At 38.8% G+C, this 21,383-nt stretch overlaps 1 protein-coding gene across 2 annotated transcripts in view; it reads left to right on the top strand.

Annotated features, from left to right (window-relative positions):
• The window catches only part of MOSPD2 (motile sperm domain containing 2), a 61,757-nt gene that overhangs the window by 32,718 nt on the left and 7,656 nt on the right, over positions 1–21,383 (top strand). For both annotated transcript variants that reach the window (XM_013059605.2, XM_004758875.3), the window contains exons 8-13: positions 10,126–10,250; positions 13,221–13,397; positions 14,404–14,516; positions 16,593–16,689; positions 17,545–17,641; positions 18,193–18,322. In XM_013059605.2, the coding sequence (XP_012915059.1) occupies positions 10,126–10,250; positions 13,221–13,397; positions 14,404–14,516; positions 16,593–16,689; positions 17,545–17,641; positions 18,193–18,322 (739 nt within the window). The remainder of the gene's footprint in view (positions 1–10,125; positions 10,251–13,220; positions 13,398–14,403; positions 14,517–16,592; positions 16,690–17,544; positions 17,642–18,192; positions 18,323–21,383) is intronic.

Here is a 21,383-nt window from a genome sequence, read left to right on the forward strand (position 1 = left end):
ATCTATAATAGCATCACAAAGCATACTTAGATTACTAAGTAATCTAATTTAGTAAAATACTAAAAATTAATAAAAGAAGTTCAAGACTCATACATTGAAAACTACAAAACACCATTGAAGGAAATTCAAGACCTCGGTAATCAGACATCTCTTGTTCATGGACTGGAAGACGAAATATGGTTAAGATGGCAGTACTTCCTGAATTGATCTACCAATTCACTGCAGTCCCTGTCAAAATCCCAGCTGCTTTTTTTTTTTTTTTACAGAAATTGACAAGCTTGTTCTTAAGTGCACAAGGATGTGTAGGAGACCAAGAGTAGTAAAGATAGTCTTGAAAAAGAACAATGAAATTAAAGAACTGACACTTCTTAGTTTCAAAACTCAGTACAAAGCTATAGTAATTAAGATGTGGTATAGACATAAGGATAAATGTATAGATCAGTAAAATAGTGTTGGGAATCCAGAAATAAACCCTAATATTTATGCATAATTGCTTTTTTTTTGACAATAGTACCAAGACATTTTACTGGAGACAGAACAGTCTTCTTTCAGTTTTTATTTTAATCAGGCAGTGCTCATCATGACAAGTGCATACCTTAATCCCCATCACCTATTTAACCCACTCTCTCCCCTCTGGTAACCATCAGTTCTCTATAATTAAGAATGTTTCCTGATTTGACTCTTTTTTTTTCCCCTTTGTTCATTTGTTTCTTAAATTCCACATAGGAGTGAAATCATATAGTATTTGTCTTTCTCTGACTCACTTCACTTAGCATAATACTCTTCCAGCTCTATCCATGTCATTGCACATGGCAAGATTTCATTATTTCTCATGGCTGCGTAATATTCCGGGGTGTGTGCGTGCGTGCGTGTGTGTGTGTGTGCGTGCTCGCGCGCGCCACATGTTCTCTATTCATTCGTTAATTGATGGACGCTTGGACCGCTTCCATAACTTGGCTGTTGTAAATAATGCTGCTCTCAACATAAGGGTGAATGTATCCTGTTGAATTAGCAATTTTGTATTCTTTGGGTAAATACCCAGTAGTGCAGTTGCTGGATCATAGTGTAGTTTTATTTTTAACCTTTTGAAGAACCTCCATACTGTTTTTTTTTTCCAGTGGCTGCACCCGTTTTCATTCCCACCAATGGTGCATGAGGGTTCCCCCTCTCTAACGCATCCTCGCCAATTCCTGTTGTTTCTTGTGTTGTTGATCTTAGCCATTCTGACGGGTTTGAAGTGATGTCTCATTGTAGTTTTGATTTCCATTTCCCTGATGATGAGTGATGATGGGCATCTTTTCATGTGTCAGTTGGCCATCTGGATGTCTTCTTTGGAGAAATGTCTATTCGTGTCTTCTGCCCATTTTTAGTTATTTTTTGGGTGTTGAGTTTTAGAAGTTCTTTATATATTTTGGATGCTAACCCTTTATCAGATAATCATTTGCAGGGTGCCTGGGTGGCTCAATTAAGTGTCCAACTCTTGATTTCAGCTCTGGTCATGATATCAAGCCCCGAGTTGGGCTCCATGCTCAGCAGGGAGTCTGCATGAAGTTCTCCCTCTCCCTTTCCCTCTGCCCCTCCCCCAACATGTTCTGTCACACATTCTTTCCCTTCCTTCCTCCCTCTCCCTCTCTCTCTCAAATCTTTAAAAAAAGATAATGTCATTTGCAAATATCTTCTCCCATTCATTACGTTGCCTTTCAGTTTTATTGATTGTTTCCTTCACTCTGAAGAAGATTTTTTTTTTTTTTTTGGCTGTAGTCTTAGTGGTTTATTTTTTCTTCTCTTTCCCTTGCCTCTGCGGGACCTATCTAGAAAAAAGTTGTTACAGACAGTGTCAGAGACGGTACTACCTGTACTCTATTCTAGAATTCTTATGCTTCCAAGTCTCACATTTAAGTCTTAAATCCACTTTGAATTTATTCTTGTGTGTGGTCTTAGAAAGTGATCCCCTTTCATTCTTCTGCATGTTTCCCAGCACCATTTGTTGAGGAGACCATCTTTTTCCCATTGGATATTCTTTCCTGGTTTGTCAAAGATTAACTCTGACCATATAATTGTGGGTTTATTTCTGAATTTTCTGTTCTGTTGTGTAGTGTTTGTGTTTTTATGCCAGTACTCTACTGTTTTGATCACGTATCTTTTGTAATATAGCTTGAAGCCTGCAATTATGATGCCCTCCACCTTTGGCTTTTCTTTTTTGAGATTGCTTTGGCTATTCGGGGCCTTTTGTCATTCCACACAAATGTAGTAGTATTTGTTCTAGTTCTGTGAAAAATGCTGTTGGTACTTTGTTTAGGGATTGCATTAATTGTGTAGATTGCTTTGGGTAGTATAGACATTTTAACAGTATTTCTTCTTCCAGTCCATGAGCATGGAATGTCTTTCCATTTCTTTGTGTTGTCTTTAATTTCTTCCATCAGTGTTTTTATAGTTTTCAGGGTACAGGTCTTTCACCTCCTTGGTTAAGCTTATTCCTAGTTATCATATTATTTTTGGTGTAAATTGTAAATGGGAGTGTTACCTTTAATTTCTCTTTCTGCTGATTCATTATTGGTATATTAATTGCAACAGATTTGTCTATGTTGATTTTGTATCCTGCGACTTTACTGAATTCGTTTCTTAGTCCTAGCAGTTTTTGTGGAGTCTTTCAGGTTTTCTGCAAATAGTGAAAGTTTTACTTTTTCCTTGCCACTTTGGATGCCTTTTATTTCTTTTAGATGTCTGATTGCATGTGGCTAGGGCTTCTAGTACTGTGTCGAGTAAGAGTGGACATCCTTGTCTTGTTCCCAACCTTAGGGAAAAGGCTCTTCCCCACTGAGGATGATGTTAGCTGTGGGTTTCCAAATATGGCCTTTATTATGTTGAGGTGTTCTCTCTAAACCTACTGTGCTGAGGATTTTTATCATGAATGGATTTTGTACCTTGTCAAGCACTTCTCCTGCATCTATTGAAATGATCGCATGGTTCTGTTCTTTTCTCTTATTGATGTATCTCATTGATTTGCAAACATAGAACCACCCTTGCAACCCAAGAATAAATCCCACTTGATTGTGGTGAATGGTATTTTTAATGCATTGTTGAATTTGGTTTGCTAGTGTTTTGTTGAGATATTTGCATCTACGTTCATCAGAGATATTGGACTATAGTTCTCTTTTTTGTGGTATCTTTATCTGGTTTTGGTATCTGGGGAAATACTGGCTTCATAGGATGAATTTGGAAGTTTTCTTTCTTCTGTTTTTTGGAATAGGTTGAGAAGAATATGTATTAACTCTTCTTTAAATGTTTGGTAGGATTTGCCTGTGCAGCTTTCTGGTCCTGGACTTTTGTTTATTGGGAGTTTTTGATTACTGATTCAATTTCTTTGCTGATAATTGGTCTGTTCACATTTTTATTCCTGTTTGAGGCTTGTTCATTTATATGTTTCTAGGCATGTTCTTCTGGGATGTCCAATTTGTTGACATGTAGTTTTTATAATATTCTCTTACAATTGTTTATTTCTGTGGTGTTTGTTGTTATTTCTCCTCTTTTATTTGTGATTTTATTTATTTGGGTCCTTTCTCTTTTCTTTTTGATAAGTCTGGCTATTTAATGGGTTTTCTCCAAGAATCAGCTTCTGGTTTCATTGACTGTTCTGCTTCTTTAATTTCTATATCATTTGTTTCTGCTCTGATCTTTATTATTTCCTTCCTTCTGTTGGTTTTAGGTTTTGTTTATTCTTTTTCTAGCTCCTTTAGGTGTAAGGTCAGGTTGTTTATTTGTGATTTTTCTTGCTTCTTGAGGTGGGCCTGTATGGCTATAAACTTCCCTCTTAGAAATGCTTCTGCTGCGTCCCAGTGGTATTGAATCATTGTGTTTTCATTTTCATTTGTTTCCACATACTTTGTTTCTTTGATTTCTTGGTTGACCCATTCGTTGTTTAGTATCATGTTATTTGACTTCCATGTATTTGTGCTCTTTCCAGATTTTTTTCTTGTGGTTGACTTCTGGTTTCATAGCATTGTGGTTAGAAAAGATGCATAATATGACTTTGATCTTTTTAAATTTGTTGAGTCGTGTTTTGTGGCCTAATATGTGATCTGTTCTGGAGACTGTTCCGTGCGCATTTAACAAAAAATGTGTATTCTGCTGTCTTTGGATGGAATGTTCTGAATATATCTGTTCAATTCATCTGGTCCAGTGTGTCACTCAAAGCCATTGTTTCCTTGTTTATTATCTGTTTGAGTGATCTGTCCATTGATGTAAAGAGGTGTTAAAGTCTTACACTATTGTATTAATTAGTTCCTTTATGTTTCTTCTTAACTTTTTTGTGTATTTGGGTGCTCCCACGCTGGGTGCATAAATATTTACAATTGTTATTTCTTCCAATTGTTATTTCTACCAATTGTTATTTCCTCCTTTGTGATTAGTGTCCTACTTTGTCTCTTGTTAATCTTTGTTTTAAAGTCAAGTTTGCCCAATATAAGTATTGCTACTCTGGCTTTTTGTTTTTTTTTTTTTTTTGGACAACCATTTGCATGATAAATATTTCTGCATCACCTCACTTTCAATCTGCAGGTGTCTTTAGATCTAAAATGAGTCTCTTATAGGCAGCATATGCTCTTTATTCATTCTGTCACCCTTTGTCTTTAGATTGGAGCATTTAGTCCATTTAATAAGAGTAATTACTGATAGATATGTATTTATTGCCATTTTATTACTTGTTTTGTGGTTGCTTCTGAAGATTTTCTCCAATCCTTTTTTTTGTCTTTCATGGTTTGTTGATTTTCTTTAGTGATATACTTGGATTTCTTTGTCTTTATTCTTTTGCATTAGTGGTTTTTGATTTGTGGTTACCATTATGTTTATATGTAAATAACATTTTCTGCATGTAGCAGTCTATTAAGTTGATGGTCTTTTAAGTTTGAACCCATTCTTTGTTCCTTTATCCCCTCATTTTAAGTGTAGGGTGTCATATTTTACATCCTTTTATTTGGTGCATTCCTTGACTGATTTCTTACAGAAATACTCATTTTTACTGCTTCACTGTTTCCTACCTTTTACTATCACTTTTGGTCTCTCCTTTCCACTTAGGATCCCCTTTAATATTTCTCCCAGGGCTGGGTTATTAGTAGTCTTGACTCCTTTAGTTTTTGTCTGGGAAGCTCTTTATTTCTCCTTCTATTCTGAATGATAGCCTTGCTGGATAGAGTATTCTTGCCTTCAGGTTATTCCCATTTTGCATTTTGAATATATCATACCATTCATTTCTGGCTTATAAAGTTTCTGCTAAAACATCCACTGATAGCCTTATGGGGTTCCCTTTGTATGTAACTGTCTTCTTTTGTCTTGCTGCTTTTTATATTTTTTCTTTAATCACCATATTTTGCCATCTTAATTAAAAATATGTCTTTTCTTAAAGATTTTATTTATTTGAGAGTGGGGGAGAGGGACAAGCACCTCTGCAAAGTGCAGAGTCTGATGTGGGGCTTAGTCTCATGACCCTGAGATCATGACCTGAGCCAAAACTAAGAGTTGACTGCTTAACTGATAGAGCCACTCAGGCACCCCTACAATATATCTTGATGTGGATCTGCTTTTGTTAATTTTGTTAGGGGTTCTCTGTGCCACCTGAATCTGGGTATCTTTTTCCTTCCCAGATTAGGAAAGTTTTCAGCCACTATTTCTTGAAATAAATTCTCTGCCCCTTTTCCTCTTTATTCTTCTTCTGGGACTCCTGTAATATGAATGTTACTATGTTTGATAGAGCCACTGAGTTCCCTAAATCTGTTCTCATTTTGCATAGTTCTTTTTTCTCTCTTTTGTTCATCTTGATTATTTTCCATTTCTGTCCGAGGTCACTAATTCATTCCTTTGCTTCTTTCTGTCAAGTGTGTTTCTCATTTTGTTTATTGAGCCCTTTGTCTCTGCTTTGTTATTCCTTATCTCTGTGTTAATGGTCTCATGGATGCCTTCCACTCTTTTCTTAAGTCCAGTGAGTATCCTTGTGATCATTGCTTTAAATTCTCCATTGGGGGCGCCTGGATGGCTCAGTCAGTTGAGTATCTGACTCTTGGTTTCTGCTTGGATTGTGGCCTCAAGGTCATGGGATCAAGCCCCTTGTTGGGTTCCACGCTTGGCGTGGAGTCTGCTAGGATTCTCTCTCTCTCTCTCTCTCTCTCTCCCCCTCCCTCCCTCTGCTCCTACCCTTGCTCACACTGTCTCTCTAAAATAAATAAATCTTTTTTAAAAAATAAAAGTAATTAAATAAAAATAAATTCTCCACTGGACATGTTACTTGTATCTGTTTCACTTAGATCTCTGGCCGGGGCCTTGTCCTAGTCCTTCATTTGGGGCAAATTCCTCTGTCTCCTTTTTTCCACGTCCTCTATGCCCATTTCTGTATGTTAGGAGAGGCAGCTTCATCTCCTGTTCTTGAGGGTAATGGCTTTGTGAAGAAGAGGTCCTGCAGTGGCCTGCTGTATAGTATCTCCTGTTCCCCAGGGTCTGGCACTTCTGGGAGTGTCTCCAGTTTGTGCTGTGTGGGCTCCGCTCTTGTGTCCTGCCCACTTTACCCTTCAGGCCAGTCATCTGCAGAGGCTCTTTTTGCCTGCTATGGGCGGTGTTTGGTGCCTGGCCTTAATGTAGCCCATTGTAACTAGTCATGCTCTGGTCTGTTTGTGAAGTGAGACCTGTTGGTGCTGCCACAGGATCTGAGGCCTCACAAAACTCCTGGGTCAGGAGATGCAGTGTTGGCAAGGGTTTGGGCCAGTCTTCTCGGGGAGGGAGCCTGCAGACCTGGGGCTAAGGCAGCTGTGACTGGGAAGGGCCTTTCTTCTAGAGCGTATGGGTGTGGAAGAGCTTGGGTGTAAGCAAGTTAGGTAGCAGGTGTCCCTGCTATGCTGGTTCCTGCAGGTGGCCCTGGGCTTATGCTGAGGGGTGGGCAAGTGAAATAGTATCAGCCAGTTTCTTTGTTACCTGAGGGGTCTCTCCATGAATGCTGCCTGTCTGGGACTTGCTCCCAAGGTGAGCAAATAACCTCCATACTGTGTGCCCCAGGCGTTCTTGAGATCTCTGTTTCTACACTGTGTATCAGTGGGCTGTTGGTCCTTCCTTCTCCCCAAGAGCAGCCCCAGTGTCCTCTGAGCTCTCCCAGAGCCAAGCACACTGACATTTAAAACTCTAGGCTTTGGGGCACCTGCATGGCACAGTCATTAAGCATCTGCCTTTGGTTCAGGTCATGATCCCAGGGTTCTGGGATTGAGCCCCAGATCAGGCTCTCTGCTCTGTGGGAAGCCTGCTTCTCCCTCGCCCACTCCCCCTGCTTGTGCTCCCTCTCTTGCAGTGTCTTTCTCTGTCAAATAAATAAGTAAAATCTTAAAAAAAAAATTCAACTCTAGGCTTTAAGTCTTACTGATTGCAAGAACTCGAGAAATTCAGACCCTCTCGCTTTCCAAGCCAGTTGCTAGGGGGGTTTTATTGTCCCCGCATGCGTCCCTATGTGCTAGTCTGTCTCTTGCCCTTCTCCATGACCAAGGCTCCATCCCCACTGTGGCAGCCATAATCTGTTTCTTTCCCAAGCCAAGTCTCTGTATTGCCTACCTTCTTCAGTGTGGCTTCTTCTCTACCTTTACTTGTGGAGTTTGTTCTACCAGTCTTCAGAGAGGTTTCTGGGGCATTTTAGGATGATTTGATAGTTATCTAGTTGTATTTGTGGGACGAGGCAAGCCTTAGGGTTCTTCTACTCTGCCACTGGTCTTCCAAGATCTCTCTTGAGAAAGAATAGTCTCTTTAATAATTGAATATCCTGGGGCGCCTGGGTGGCTCAGTGGGTTGAGCCGCTGCCTTCGGCTCAGGTCATGATCTCGGGGTCCTGGGATCAAGTCCCACATCGGGCTCTCTGCTCAGCAGGGAGCCTGCTTCCCTTCCTCTCTCTCTCTGCCTGCCTCTCTGCCTACTTGTGATCTCGATCTCGATCTCGATCTCTCTCTCTCTCTCTCTCTCTCTGGCAAATAAATAAATAAATAAATCTTTTTAAAAAATTGAATATCCATATTCAAAAGAATGAAGTTAGATCTCTGCCTCCCTTCATATGCAAAAAGAAGCTCGAAGTGGATCAGAGACCTGAACGTAAGGGTTAGAATTATAAAACTCAGAAGAAACCATAGGAGTAAATATTTGTGGCCTTGGATTAGGCAGTGGTTTCTTGATATGACACCAAAAAAGCACAAGCAACAAAAGAACAGATAGACTGGACTTCATTAAATTTAAAATTTTGTACTCCAAAGGACAAGGCCTCAGAATGGAATAAAATATTTACAAATCCTGCATCTGATAGGGGACTTACATCTAGAATATATAAGTAGCTTTTACAGCACAACAATAAAAAGACAAATGGCCCAATTAAAAGGGGCAAAAGATTAGAATAGACATTTTTCCAAACCCGATATGCAAATGGACAATAAACACATAAAAAGATGCTCAACATCATTAGTTATTAGAGAACTACAAGTGAAAACCAAATGAGATATTACTTCATACCAACGAGGGTGACTGTAATCAAAAAGTCAGTAACAGGTGTTGAGGATATGGAGAAATTGGAATCCTCATACGTTACTGGTGAGAATGTAAAATGGTGCAGCCACTCTGGAAAGGAGTTTGGCAGTTCCTCAAAAAGTTAGAATTACTTTATAATCCAGCAATTCCATTTGTAAGTATATTCCCAAGAGAATTGAACAGATATGTCTACATAAAAACTTATACACAGATGTTCATAGCAGTATCAGCCATAACAGTAAAAAGTGGAAACTGCTGAAATGTTTCTCAGCTGATGAATGGATAAACAAACGTTGTAGATCCATAAAAGGGAAAATTATTCAGCCATAAAAAGGAATTAAATACCGATATATGCAACATCATCGATGACCCGTGAAAGCATGCTGGGTGAACAAAGCCAGTAAAAAGGCCCCACATGTGGTATGATGGCATTTATGTGGAATATCCAAAATAGGCAAATCCAGAAAGTAGATTAGTGGTTGCCAGGGAATGGAGTCGGGAGGATAAGGAGAGTTTGCTGATAGGCAGGGACTTCCTTTTGGTGTTAGAAACATGTTCCAAAATTAGATCGTGGTGATGGTTATACAACCCTCTGAATATACTAAAAACCTTTGATGGGCATACTTTAAAAGGGTGAGTTTTATGATATTATGATATGTAAATTATATCTCAACAAAGCTGTTATAAAAAATTTGATTTAGCACTTTGGTTAATTCAAGTAGCATAGCTTCCAACATGTCAACGCACAGACTTTTAAAATTGAAATTAATGAAAATGTAAATCTTATGTAAAATTTAAGCATAATTAGCCAAAGTAAAAATGCAGTTTTCTGAACCACTATATAATTTTTATCATACTGTTTTATTTCCTCGTTTTTTTCATTGATGCTTTTGCAAATTAATGCAGGATTCTTTTAATTTCTTTAAAATGTGTTCAGAATGTCAGAATGGAAACAAGGTTTAAAGAAATTAAGTATAAATTAGAATAGCATGAAAGAACAAGATTGTTATTACTAAACAGCTGTGTTTGATAGTGGTGTATTCTTGTAGATTCCAGAAATAAGATCCTCACCGTTATATAAGCCACAGGGATTGGGAGAAAGACTGAGAAGTTTAGGGTTAGGATGAAATCTGAGTTTAGCTCAAACCCATGAGGAGGGCTACTTCCTTCTCTTGTTGACTTCCCATTTGGGAAGGTTTTTCAGGTTGGGGGTTGATCAGGAGTATAAGGAAAAATTACTCTTTCCGTTCTATTGTACAGTTTTTCCTCAAACCACAGTGCTATTTGATTCCATGTCTGGGAGTCTTAGTAGTGGGGATCATTGACAGATTTGCACAGAGGCCAGAACCTTGATAAGTTTCTTGATGCACATCAAGGTAATTTCATCTTCCTGGATCTTCCTGGAGCACTTGAAACCCAAAACAGTCGCAATGTAAATGCCGACAGGGATTAGTGAATGTTAATTATCGTACCACGGAAAGATACATATTAACAGAGTTTTGCCCAAACTAATTTCAGAAGACCAACATTAGCACATGGAGTAGATTGAGAAAGAGAATGAATTTAATGAAGTGACTGTTTTTTCTTTAGCTGCTTTCAAAATTGTGAAATCCTGGCTTGGTCCGGAAGCAGTGAGTTTGTTGAAGTTTACCAGTAAAAGCGACATCCAGGACTACGTCAGTGTGGAGTACCTGCCTCCCCACATGGGTGGGACTGTAAGTATCGTCCTTGAAACGTGTTTCTAAAGTAAGACTGCAGCATGGCACACTAGGCTGCCATTGGCGCATTCTTTCCTTAAGGAAAAAGAAAAAGCAGTATCCTAACATCCAGAGAAAGATCATAGATACTCCAAAATAACACCAATATAGACATTTTTATATAAGTTTTCAAGTTGTTCAGTTTTCCTTTTGAGTACGTTTTGTATTTACATGGTTCTAAACTGAAAAATATTTGGTATTCAGTACAAATATTAGGAAACAATATTCCGGAGAAAGGCTTTCTACTGCTATCCCAATCACTCTGTTCCTCTGCCCAGTTCCAAGTCTTATATTTATTTCCATGAATCTGTATCGCCCATGTAAGCAATGCAGGATATATGTAATACATATAAGCAAAGATGTATGTAATTCTTCCTCCTTCCCATCTCTTTTAAACAAGCAGTGTATTTTTACACCATTGTGCATCCTCCTTTTTTCTTTACAACATGTCTTAGAGATCATTCCAGATCAGTATGACAAACTGTTTTACTCTTCTTTATGGTGACATAGTATTCCTGGATCTAGAGATGAACCATAAATTATATAATTGGTGACCATGAGTTACTGAATTTTTTTCATGTGCCTTTAGTTTGCTTCCATTTGTTTACTGTAGAACAGTCTTTTTAATTTAAACGATCATATATAAGTTTTTTGAAATGGTTTTGCTACTTACGAATAAGAGACCAGGAATAAGTAGGTCTATGTTAAATTTTTAATACTACATAACAGTGAAACATACGGTGATAATGATTTTTCTTCTAAACTATGAAAGCCTGTGGATTTGGTGTGCTTTGGGTTAACTTGATTGATAATATTTCAGTTGTTTGATTTTTACAATCTACTACATATACCGTCTTACCTGGTATAATTGTATTCAACCAGAGTCAAGTGACTAGCAAGAGAGCAAGTTTTGGTATGTCCTTTTGTCTTCTTTGATTAGAAGAAACTTGAACTAATATTTTTACTTTGAAATTTGCAACTTTCCTATTTAGAGGTTTTGTATTTTACATTTTAATAGCAGAACACAGTATGGTGGGCGCCTAGGTGGCTCAGTGGGTTAAGCCGCTGCCTTCGGCTCAGGTCATGATCTCAGGGTCCTGGGATCGAGTCCCGCATCGGGCTCTCTGCTCAGCGGGGAGCCTGCTTCCTCCTCTCTCTCTGCCTGCCTCTCTGCCTACTTGTGTTCTGTCAAATAAATAAAAATTAAAAAAATCTTTAAAAAAAAAAAAAAAAGAACACAGTATGGTTCATTTCAGGTACTACCTTTAAATGAGCTAGTTGACTGATTTGTTTTTAATAATTTGCCCACAGAATTGTACCTTAAAATTAATGGCATCTAGTAAAAAATATTTTTAGAGGTAGAAAATATCTCCCTTCTCTGTCATTAATGGTGTAGTTTTTTAGGACTAATTTTTCCCCAAAGTAATACATAGACAGCATTTTTGAAAAGCAAACAGTACCAAAAGACTGAAAAGTACAACGGTGTAGTGAAAAGCATGTCTCCCTCCCCACCTTACTCCCCACTGCCACTCTCCAAAGGCAGTCATTCACTGCTTTCCAGGTTTTCTCTCCTGGAGATATTCTGTCCATTTTGTTTTTTCATGTATGTTGTTTTACTGGTTTCCCCACATCATTTGTCAGGTTATACCATACTGATTCTTAGAGGTCTCATTCTTTAAACCACTACAGACTATTCCATTACCTGGATGGAACATACTATATTTTAATCAGTTCTCTTTTAAGGGACTGGTAGTTGTTTCCTAACCTTGCCATTATTAATGATGCTGCAGTGACTAGCCTTGTAAATAACCCTTGGTACATGGGTACAGCAGTGTAAGGAGAAGACGAACTCCTGGAGGTAAAATCATTAGGTCAATGGGTATTCGTACTTTAAATTTTGTTATCTGTGGCCAGTTTCCCTCTAAAAAGATTGTGCTCACTTCCCAATAGTGTGTGGCAATGCTTGAACGACTTCCGTGCCAACATCACATACTCTCATTTTTGTAATCTTTCCCAGTCTTGAGTGCAAAATATTGTGGCTTTACATTTCTGTTATTGTAAGTGGTGTCGAGCATTTTTTCTGATTTAAAAGCGGAGTCTGTTCTTTTTCTGTGAACTCTATCATTTATTTTTTGTTCTGTTCTGACTCTTTTCTCCTTGATTTGTATGTATTAACAAAAGCTGTCTTGTTTCTGATACATGTGGTACATAATTTTCCCAGTTTTGGCTTTAAAGAAACAAACTTGGCTTTTTAGGGGGTTTTCTTGGCAGAGGGTTGTGGGTGGCTGGTTGATTGCTGTGTTTTACTTTTTGCAATTCAGAGATGTTTCATTTTAGCGTGCTTCATTTTTATCAAAGCCTGCTAGGTTTTGTGCTATGATTAGAAAGGTCTTCGTTACTTAGGTTTTGTGTTTTGTCTTCTGTTTTTTTAAGCCTGTGTGCTGTTCTGGAGGTTTTTTTGTTTGTTTGTTTTTGTTTTTAAAGCTTAAATGGGTTTTAAAAAATACACACTTTTGGAGTGCCTGGCTAGTTCCATCGGATGAGTGTGCTACTCTTGATCTCAAGGTCATGGGCTTGAGCTCCATGTTGAGGGTAGAGATTACTAAAGATAAATAAATAAACCTTAAAAAAATACACACTTCCAAGATTCTAATCCATCTGAAAATCTTCCCTTGCGAAGAATGAGCTAAAGATCCAGCTCGATGCTTTCACAGATGGCTAGCCACTTGTCCACACCACTTAACTGCTCTTTCCCTTTGTGTTGGGAAATGCTTCCTTTTTTAAAAATTTCACTAATTAAGTCTGGTTTTCTTTTCTGGTGGGTTTTTTTTTTTTTTTTTTGGCCAGGAGAATGGATTTTAATTTTACTTAGAGAATTTTTTCTCTGCCCACCTCTTAGCAGGCTGTTACAAAATTCCTTTCCCTTAGGATCCTTTCAAGTATAGCTATCCCCCACTGGTGGATGACGACTTCCAGACACCATTGTGTGAAAATGGGCCTATTGCCAGTGAGGATGAAGCTTCAAGTAAAGAAGACCTAGAAAGTGATGGCAAAGAAACCTTGGAAACAGTTTCTAATGAAGAACAAACAACTCTTCTAAAAAAGGTAATTCTAACACCACCATGGTTTCAAAACCTGCGTCCTGTCCACCACTCTGGAACTAGTTAGGTACATGATTGTGAGTAATTCATTTAACTTGCTGTCCCTCCTCATCTTTGTGAAAAAGAGGAAGGATGGTACTAGCTAACCAGCAGTGTCACTTTGGTGGTTCAAAAGGCTGCTTTCAGGGGCGCCTGGGTGGCTCAGTCATGAAGCGTCTGCCTTTAGTTCAGGTCATGATCCCAGGGTCCTGGGATCGAGCCCCCGCACGGGACTCCCTGCTCAGCGGGAAGCCTGCTTGTCCCTCTCCCGCTTCCCCTGCTTGCGTTGCCTCTCTCACTGTCTCTCTCTCTGTCTCTGTCAAATACATAAAATCTTTTTTTAAAAAAAGGCTAATTTCATGCATTTATATAAAAATTGACAAAGTGTACTTTGAAGGAACTGTTTTATTGAAAATATTTTTGATTTATCTGAGATAAAGTCAAAGTAATTCATTATTTTTTTTTACTCTATTAGTCACCATCCAGTACTTAGTTTTTGATGTAGTGTTCCATGATTCATTGCTGGCGTCTAACACCCAGTGCTCATTGTGATAGGTGTCCTCCTCAGTACCCCTCGCTGGACTAGAAATCAGTTTAAAACCTTCTATTTCCTCTATTTCGGTTTTGAAAGGGCACTTAGTTATCTTTTTCAGTCGTCAGGGGCTTGGTAAGAGGGATAAATATGTTACAACTTAGAGCCAAGTCTTTACAAGACTGTAAAGGAAAAGACCATGTTATATTTTCTGTGGCGACTTATTTAACTATGCTTTCAAATACATGTTCATGGTCATGTTAATATATGGTAAATACATAATTCAGGTATACTAAACTTATGTTAAAGATTGTAATTTGGATTGAATCACCATAATGTTAACTTTTTGAGCTAATGAACTTCCCGGCTATCAGGATGAAACTAAATTTTTTAATCTTTTCTTTCTTCATTTTTTTTTTTTTTTTTTTTTGGTCTTTAGATTAACCTAACTGAACATACTTCCAAAGCAGAAGAAAATGAAAAGGTTGATTCCAAAATGAAAGCTTTCAAAAAACCATTGAGTGTGTTTAAAGGGCCTTTATTACACATCAGGTAATCATAGTTGATTTTATTAGCTATGCTTTTATAACCTGTCTTGATTATCTTGAAGGAATTGCAAAATTAAGAAAACTCCTGTACTGTTTTTCGAACTGTGGAAATACAAAATTAAAAGTTATCCAGAGACTCACCTTGGTTTCCAGTCATCGTAGATATTGTAGCTACCTTTTTGTTATTTATTCTATTAAATGTGTTTAAAGGGCCCTCATTTCACACCAGGTAATAAGAATGAATATTCATATATTAAGGGTTAATCTGAATGACACATATTTTTTCTCATTTTACTGGTACTCTTTGGCTTGCATAGGTTCAAGGATGCCAGAAATGGCACTGAACTAACCCTTTATCAGTTTGATCTTCTAAAAGCTAAAGCTGAACTAGGAAAATAGGTGTTTTACCAAAGCCAGATTTCAGTACATCTCTATTTTTGTTTCTGGGTTACTCAATCTAAGATTCAGGGTTGTTTGTAATTAACCATTATGTAAAGATCTCTTTCTCACTACTGATTCTCTTCATTGGTAAATCTGTATGGCTTTGTGTTAATACTGCTATAACCAACTTTTCTTAGTGATGATCTAATGTATCATTTCCCATCCATTACTTGAAATCTCTGTGTTTTAAGTATGACTCTTACAAACAGTACAGCTAGACTTTTTAAAAACCTAAAATTCTAATTGAGAAATCTGGTTTGTTTACACATTTTTGATTACTGTTATATTTGGATTTATCTCTACCATCTATGTGTGTTTATGGGGAGTGACGAGGAGGGGGACAACGTATGCATATTCTGCTGGTCCTGGTTTTTCTTTGCCAGTTTCCCCCCTGTGAAATTTGTTTTCCATTTTTCCCTTTACTGGTCGAGGAATTACACACTGTTTTTCCATTGGAAGCCTGTCAAAACCATAGGTCTCAGCTTACCAGTGTGAAGGGTTGGCTGGAAGAGCTGCCTAGGGAGAAAGCCAGAGTAGAGCCAGAGTAGGGCTGCAGGTCACAGCACTTCTCCTGCACCGGCACATGGACCCACCTCCACCAGCATCTGTCTCCCCACTATGTCTCAAGACTTTTGAGCTAGTTACTGAGAGCGGTTTTGAGATTCGTGACCTTCTTCTCTTTTCTGTGGTCTATTTCCGATTGGGTTCTAAAAGGAAGGAAGCCAGCATGCTAATTTGTCTTGTCCAGAGTTGGGCAAAGCCCTCCTCAGAAAACATCTTTAAAAATGTGTGTCCTCCAGATGAATGGCTCTGATATATGTAGACATTCCTGATATAAAACACATCTACTTAAATATATAGTTTGAAGTGAAGGCCAGTCTAAAGAATTCACCTTTTTATCTAAAACAAAAAAACAGTTCTGCCCATTGTTTGGAGGCACCGGATATATAGTTCGACTAATGTAATTAAACTACACAAAATTTGCTTCAGTCTTTTAGTTTTTCTTTTAGGTCGTGAGTACTACCAGGGCCAGTAATAGTAAAATTTGCATTTTGAGGTTCACTGATTTTACTGCTTAACCATTACTTCCCACCCCAAATTTTATTTTTGTGTTTTTTGTATTCCATAATACTTAGAAAAAGCTGTTTTTATTAAGTAATTACATAAGGAATTATTCTGTGACTTAAATACATCTCTAATGATCTTCCGTTTTAAGTTACGCTTTTCTCTGTTGGAGTAGAAAATTATGCCCCCATCTAATCTCTTTATAATTAAAGTTGCAGCAGCAGTTTCTTCTTTGTTTTGATTATCTGTAACCTTCGGAAGAGTTTAAATGCACCTTAAGATGGTGCTGATTATAGGCTAATTTATAATATTCCTAATTCTCTCTCCTTTCCTTTTCCTAATTTGCTTTTGATTCTTGGGGGAAACCACAGGACTTTTAAATAGCATGCAATCAATTAGTAAGATTAAAACACAAAATAGATCAGGTAGTTGCTTTGTAATCTTTTCTTTCTTGATGAAATCTCTTTATACAAATGAGCAGCAAATATTAACCAAATACTTTCCTTCCAGCTAATGATTAGATTGTCGTTTGTTCTGAATAATACTAATGCCTTGTATTTTTGTCACCACCTAGCCCAGCAGAAGAACTGTATTTTGGAAGTACAGAATCTGGAGAGAAGAAAACTTTAATAGTGTTGACAAATGTAACAAAAAACATCGTAGCTTTTAAGGTAAATATCAGGATATAAATTCTATGTGGAAATCTGATCTGGGAAGTGATTTCAGACAGTTTAATTGAACAATTGAGAATTTTTTAATTTGCACAGTGTTTTAATGACATTTTTAGGCATGTTATACTGCCTTCTAGTTTTAACCACATGGCATAGCTTATCTACAGTTTTCCCCTGGATATGTATCTCAATCTTTAATGAGCTGTAATAGGCTAATGTCCAAATTAATTCCAGGCCTTAATGTTTGTGGTAAATAAAAAGCCAAGGAAAATCACTCATTATATAGATAATTCATATTAACGGTGAAAAATAAAACTCGAAAATCAAAAGTGCATTTTCCCCCGAGTGTGATATAGTTTGGAATGTACTTTATACTAGATACTAACCCAATGATTGAGTTTACCACTGCCCCATAATGTAAGTGTTATTTCCTTAAATCTTTTTAATTTAACCACTAAGATGTTCTGGATGTTCTTTGAATATCTAATGTGTTTTAATGTATGAATGCTATTAACGCATGTCCTTGTCCACAGGTTTTTTTAATTTTTAATTTGCATTAAAGTTAAGAAATCACCAGACACAAGATATTTCATAGATTTTTTTTTTTTTTAATTTAAAAGGAAGGCTAAGTGAGACTAGATTGAGATACTGTTTTCCTGTTGATGAGGAAAGATCCATTCTATGCCTAACCACCGTGGTTGTTTTGTAGACTTTTATTAACTGTTAACTTTTTCCATCTCATTTTTAAGCCATTTATCCCCAAGAAGCACTTTTCTTATGTTACTAGTTACTATAGGACTAGTATAATTGTAATTATAAATGCATAATTGTAAATATAATTGTAATTACAAACAGGTGAGAACAACTGCTCCAGAAAAATACAGAGTCAAGCCGAGCAACAGCAGCTGTGACCCTGGTGCATCAGTTGATATAGTTGTGTCTCCCCACGGGGGTGAGTGGTGGCCTCAGAGGGTGTGCAGGGGGGGGGGGGTACCTGGGCTGGGGGGATTAGTAGAGCCAGACTAGAATCTAGAAATCAGCTGTCAACAAGTCACCTCATTGCACTCTAGGCATCTATTTTCTCATGTGTAAAATGAGATAGGTCCATGGGTCTCGTTAAAATTTTTGTAAATATTGTATTTCTCTGACAGAGAGAGCAAGCATAAGCAGGGGGAGCAGCAGGTAGAGAGAGGGAGAAACAGGGAGCCCAGTGCAGGACTGGATCCCAGAACCCTAAGATCGTGACCTGAGCCAATGGCAGATGCTTATCCAACTGACACCACCCCCCGGTGCCCCTAAAGTTGTTTATTGAAACTGATGCCAGTTTAAATTGAATTTTTTAGAAAGTCCCCCTTTCTAGAAAAATATTTTCTTTAAGGTACTTCCATACTATTTTTCCAATGTGTTCAAGAATATAAATGCCTTAAACCCTGTGTCCAACCCTTTGTAAACGTTCTTGTTTATATAATAAGTTATATAGTAAGTTATCCTTTTGGAATACAGGTTTAACAGTCTCTGCCCAAGACCGTTTTTTGATAATGGCTGCAGAAATGGAACAGTCATCCGGCACGGGCCCAGCAGAATTGACTCAGTTCTGGAAAGAAGTTCCCAGAAACAAAGTGATGGAGCATAGGTATGCTTTTCACTCACAGACTCTCAACTGTGATGGGAAGAATCAGAGAGAGAGAACTGCCTGCATGGACAGGCAGGGGTCTCTTTCTTCTCACATTTGGCAGACATTTAGGCTTCTGGGGTGACCTCAAGCTCTACAGAGCTCTGGGGTGCCCAGGTGAAGGTGAGTGCAGTTTCTCCAGGAGCTCGCTAATAGACTTGCTTCCAGGCCAGTCCAAGAATCTGGATGTGTCAGAATTACAAACCTAGATCGCTCTGTCCCAGCAGTTCCTTTGTAGGCACACTTGTCTTGGGTACTAGAATGTGTGTGTTGCAGCATTGTTTGTACTAGTGAAAAATGGGAAAGAACGAACCTAATGACCCCCAGTAAAGTAACAGGAAAATGCACTTGAATCTGTAGCTATACAAAATAGTGTGGTAAATCCATATGTCATGCAATGGAAAAATTCCTTCGATACATTAGGAGGAAAAGCCTGTGAGGTGGTTTTATTTTGGAGTGTACCCATTCTGCCTCCCAGGGGGCCACTCTTCAGTGTTTGGGAATGCTGTTCATGATCACAGTTGGGCACTGGGGGACTGTGGCATCCAGCAGTTAGAGACCAGAGACGCTGCTAAACATCCCCCAAGACAAGGAACTGGCTCAAAATGTCAATAGTGCCTAGATAGAGGATTCTCGATGGTGGGTGGTTTTTGTAGGACCTGAAGGGTACGAGAGAGTAAGCCACATCAATAACCGGAAAAAGTGCTTTCCATGTAGAAGGAACCACAACTGAAACAGGAATGTGCTTGGCCTGTGTAAGTTCCAGCAAGGAGGTAAATGTAGCTTGAATCTGGTCAGGGGGGCTGAGGGAGACAGTGTGGAGATGAGGTCAAAGAAGCAGTAGGTAACCAGAGTGAGGACGTCGGATTTTGAGAGGAAAATCTATCAGTTGGTAATAAGCAGAGTCAGGAAGTGATTTGGCTTTTTCTTTATTTAAGGGCTTATTCGGGGGGCCGTGTTGAAAACAGACTCTAGGCAGAGGTGAAAGTGTGATATTGAGTTAACACGCATAGCTCGTGCTGCCAGCCTGCGCCGTTCTAAGTGCTTTACTCTGATTTATTCACTCCGTCATTCAAATGACCCTAGGAGGTAGGTAGTTCTTTGTCCTCCTTGGTAAATGAGAAGCTGGGAAACCTTGTAATGGTCGTGGCCGAGTGAAATCTTCAAAAGGAATTTTAAAAATACAGATGCAGCTGGCACACACAGGTGAAAGGATCCAGGGTAAGAAGAAAGCTGGAGAGGCAGGCAGGGCCCAGAGGAGGAGCTCGGTCGCCATGGTGAGACCCACGGGAGAGCGGCAGCCGGACCCGATTCACCTTTGTCAGGATCACTGCAGGCTTGTTCACAGACCGGAGGAGGATAGGCGTGGGCCTGGGAAGACCAGTTTCATTTCAGTTGCCCCAGCCTGGAGGTAGAGTTGGTGGCCAGAGGAAGACGGTCGAGCAGGGACTCAGGAGGGAAAGCGGTAGGTGAGCTGTGTTCTCCAAGTCTAGGAAAGCATGTTGGACAAAAAAGGAAGAGACCAGTGCCAGTAAGTACTGCCGTCCTGCCAAGAGGGAGGAGGTGTGAGCAGTGGCCATTGGTGACCTCACAGAGGCCATCACTGACAGCAGAGGGAGCATTTTCAGTTGGCAGGAGCCAGGTTTTCAAGAAATCAGTGCGAGGAGACGATCCTAGAGGTTTGGCTTCTTGGCGGAAGGAAGAATGTGGTGTTGACAAAGGGTCTCTTTGGCGCAGGTCTGTCAATGACGGGTCCTGTCCCTTCAGCTTTCTCGGGAGTTTCACTCAAGCCAAGGTAGGGATCAGTTTTAGTCCAGAAAAAGGAAGGAACACAGATACACATTAAGGCTCGCGGTGGGCTTGACTTGTTTTTAGATGGAATAGTTACATATCTACATGTCCATATCGTAACAGGGTCTACTTACCCCTTATCAAGAGTTCTTTTTTCTCAAAGTCATGGCTATGAAAACAAATGGAAAGAATAAGTAAGTAACACTGGTATAAAAGACAGATATTACTTTGAAGTTCTTATCAGACAGTCCCTCAGAAGCGGGTTTGGGTTTTTGTTTTTTTTTTTTTTAATCCATTCCTCCTGGTTTGGTCTTCTGTAAGTCAGGAGAGGGTGACTTATCTCACAGAGGGAGCCTCGGTGGTTTGGTACGGAAGGCCCAGATACAGCACCGATTCCCATCTAGAAAGGGTGGTTTCCTTCAAGTAGTAAGATGCGATGAAGTCTACGGAACACACAAAAAAAATGGCCCCGAGTTATGGAGCGGTATCTATAATTGCTTGTGTTATTATACATACATTAAGAAGAAGAGGTAGGGAAGGGAAAATAATTTTGTCTCTTCCCACCTTAAATACCATCTCCAGCAAAAGACAAAAGAAAAGTGGCAGGGGACAGGGGAGCCAGTTAGGAGAGGTTATCAGGAAAAGCTCAGTAAACAAGGGTAAGGTTATTACCTTACTCTCTTCCTGTCTTCTCGAAGACCCTGAGCCGGCCAAGGTAAGAGACCTACCTTACTCACCTGGTAAGGCTGTCCAAAATCCTATAAGCAAGGTTGCGGGTCCATTTTTCCTTTCCAAGTCAACCTTAGTTCCTTAAAGTTGGCTGGTCATACTTGGTTTTATGCGTATTATTTTCAAATATGACATTACAGTCAAAGCCTTGGTAATACAACCATGCTTCCAGTTGTGTCCTAATACAACAAGAACAGGTGCTTATGCAAAAACAAAACAACTGTTTCCATGAAAGAATACTAAGTTTCTGAATTTTGGAGGAAGTTTCAGTTCTGCTCATAAATGTATAGTTTACGAAATTGCGGTCAATCATAGATAGCTTAGGAGAAAAGAAAAAACATAGATAGCTTAAATCTGGAAAAAAACCAAACATTAAAGAACCATCAGTAAAAAAAAAAAGTACAGTCATCAGTTCATTCAACTGCATGTTATTCATTCCTGGTCTGTTTGAATCCTCCTTTTTTATTAGTTCTGGAAGTTCTTGCCCAGTTCAGTTTTATGA

The sequence above is a fragment of the Mustela putorius genome, unplaced genomic scaffold (assembly GCF_011764305.1).
Source record: "Mustela putorius furo isolate JIRA1106 unplaced genomic scaffold, ASM1176430v1.1 tig00003836_pilon_pilon_pilon, whole genome shotgun sequence".
NCBI lineage: Eukaryota > Metazoa > Chordata > Mammalia > Carnivora > Mustelidae > Mustela > Mustela putorius.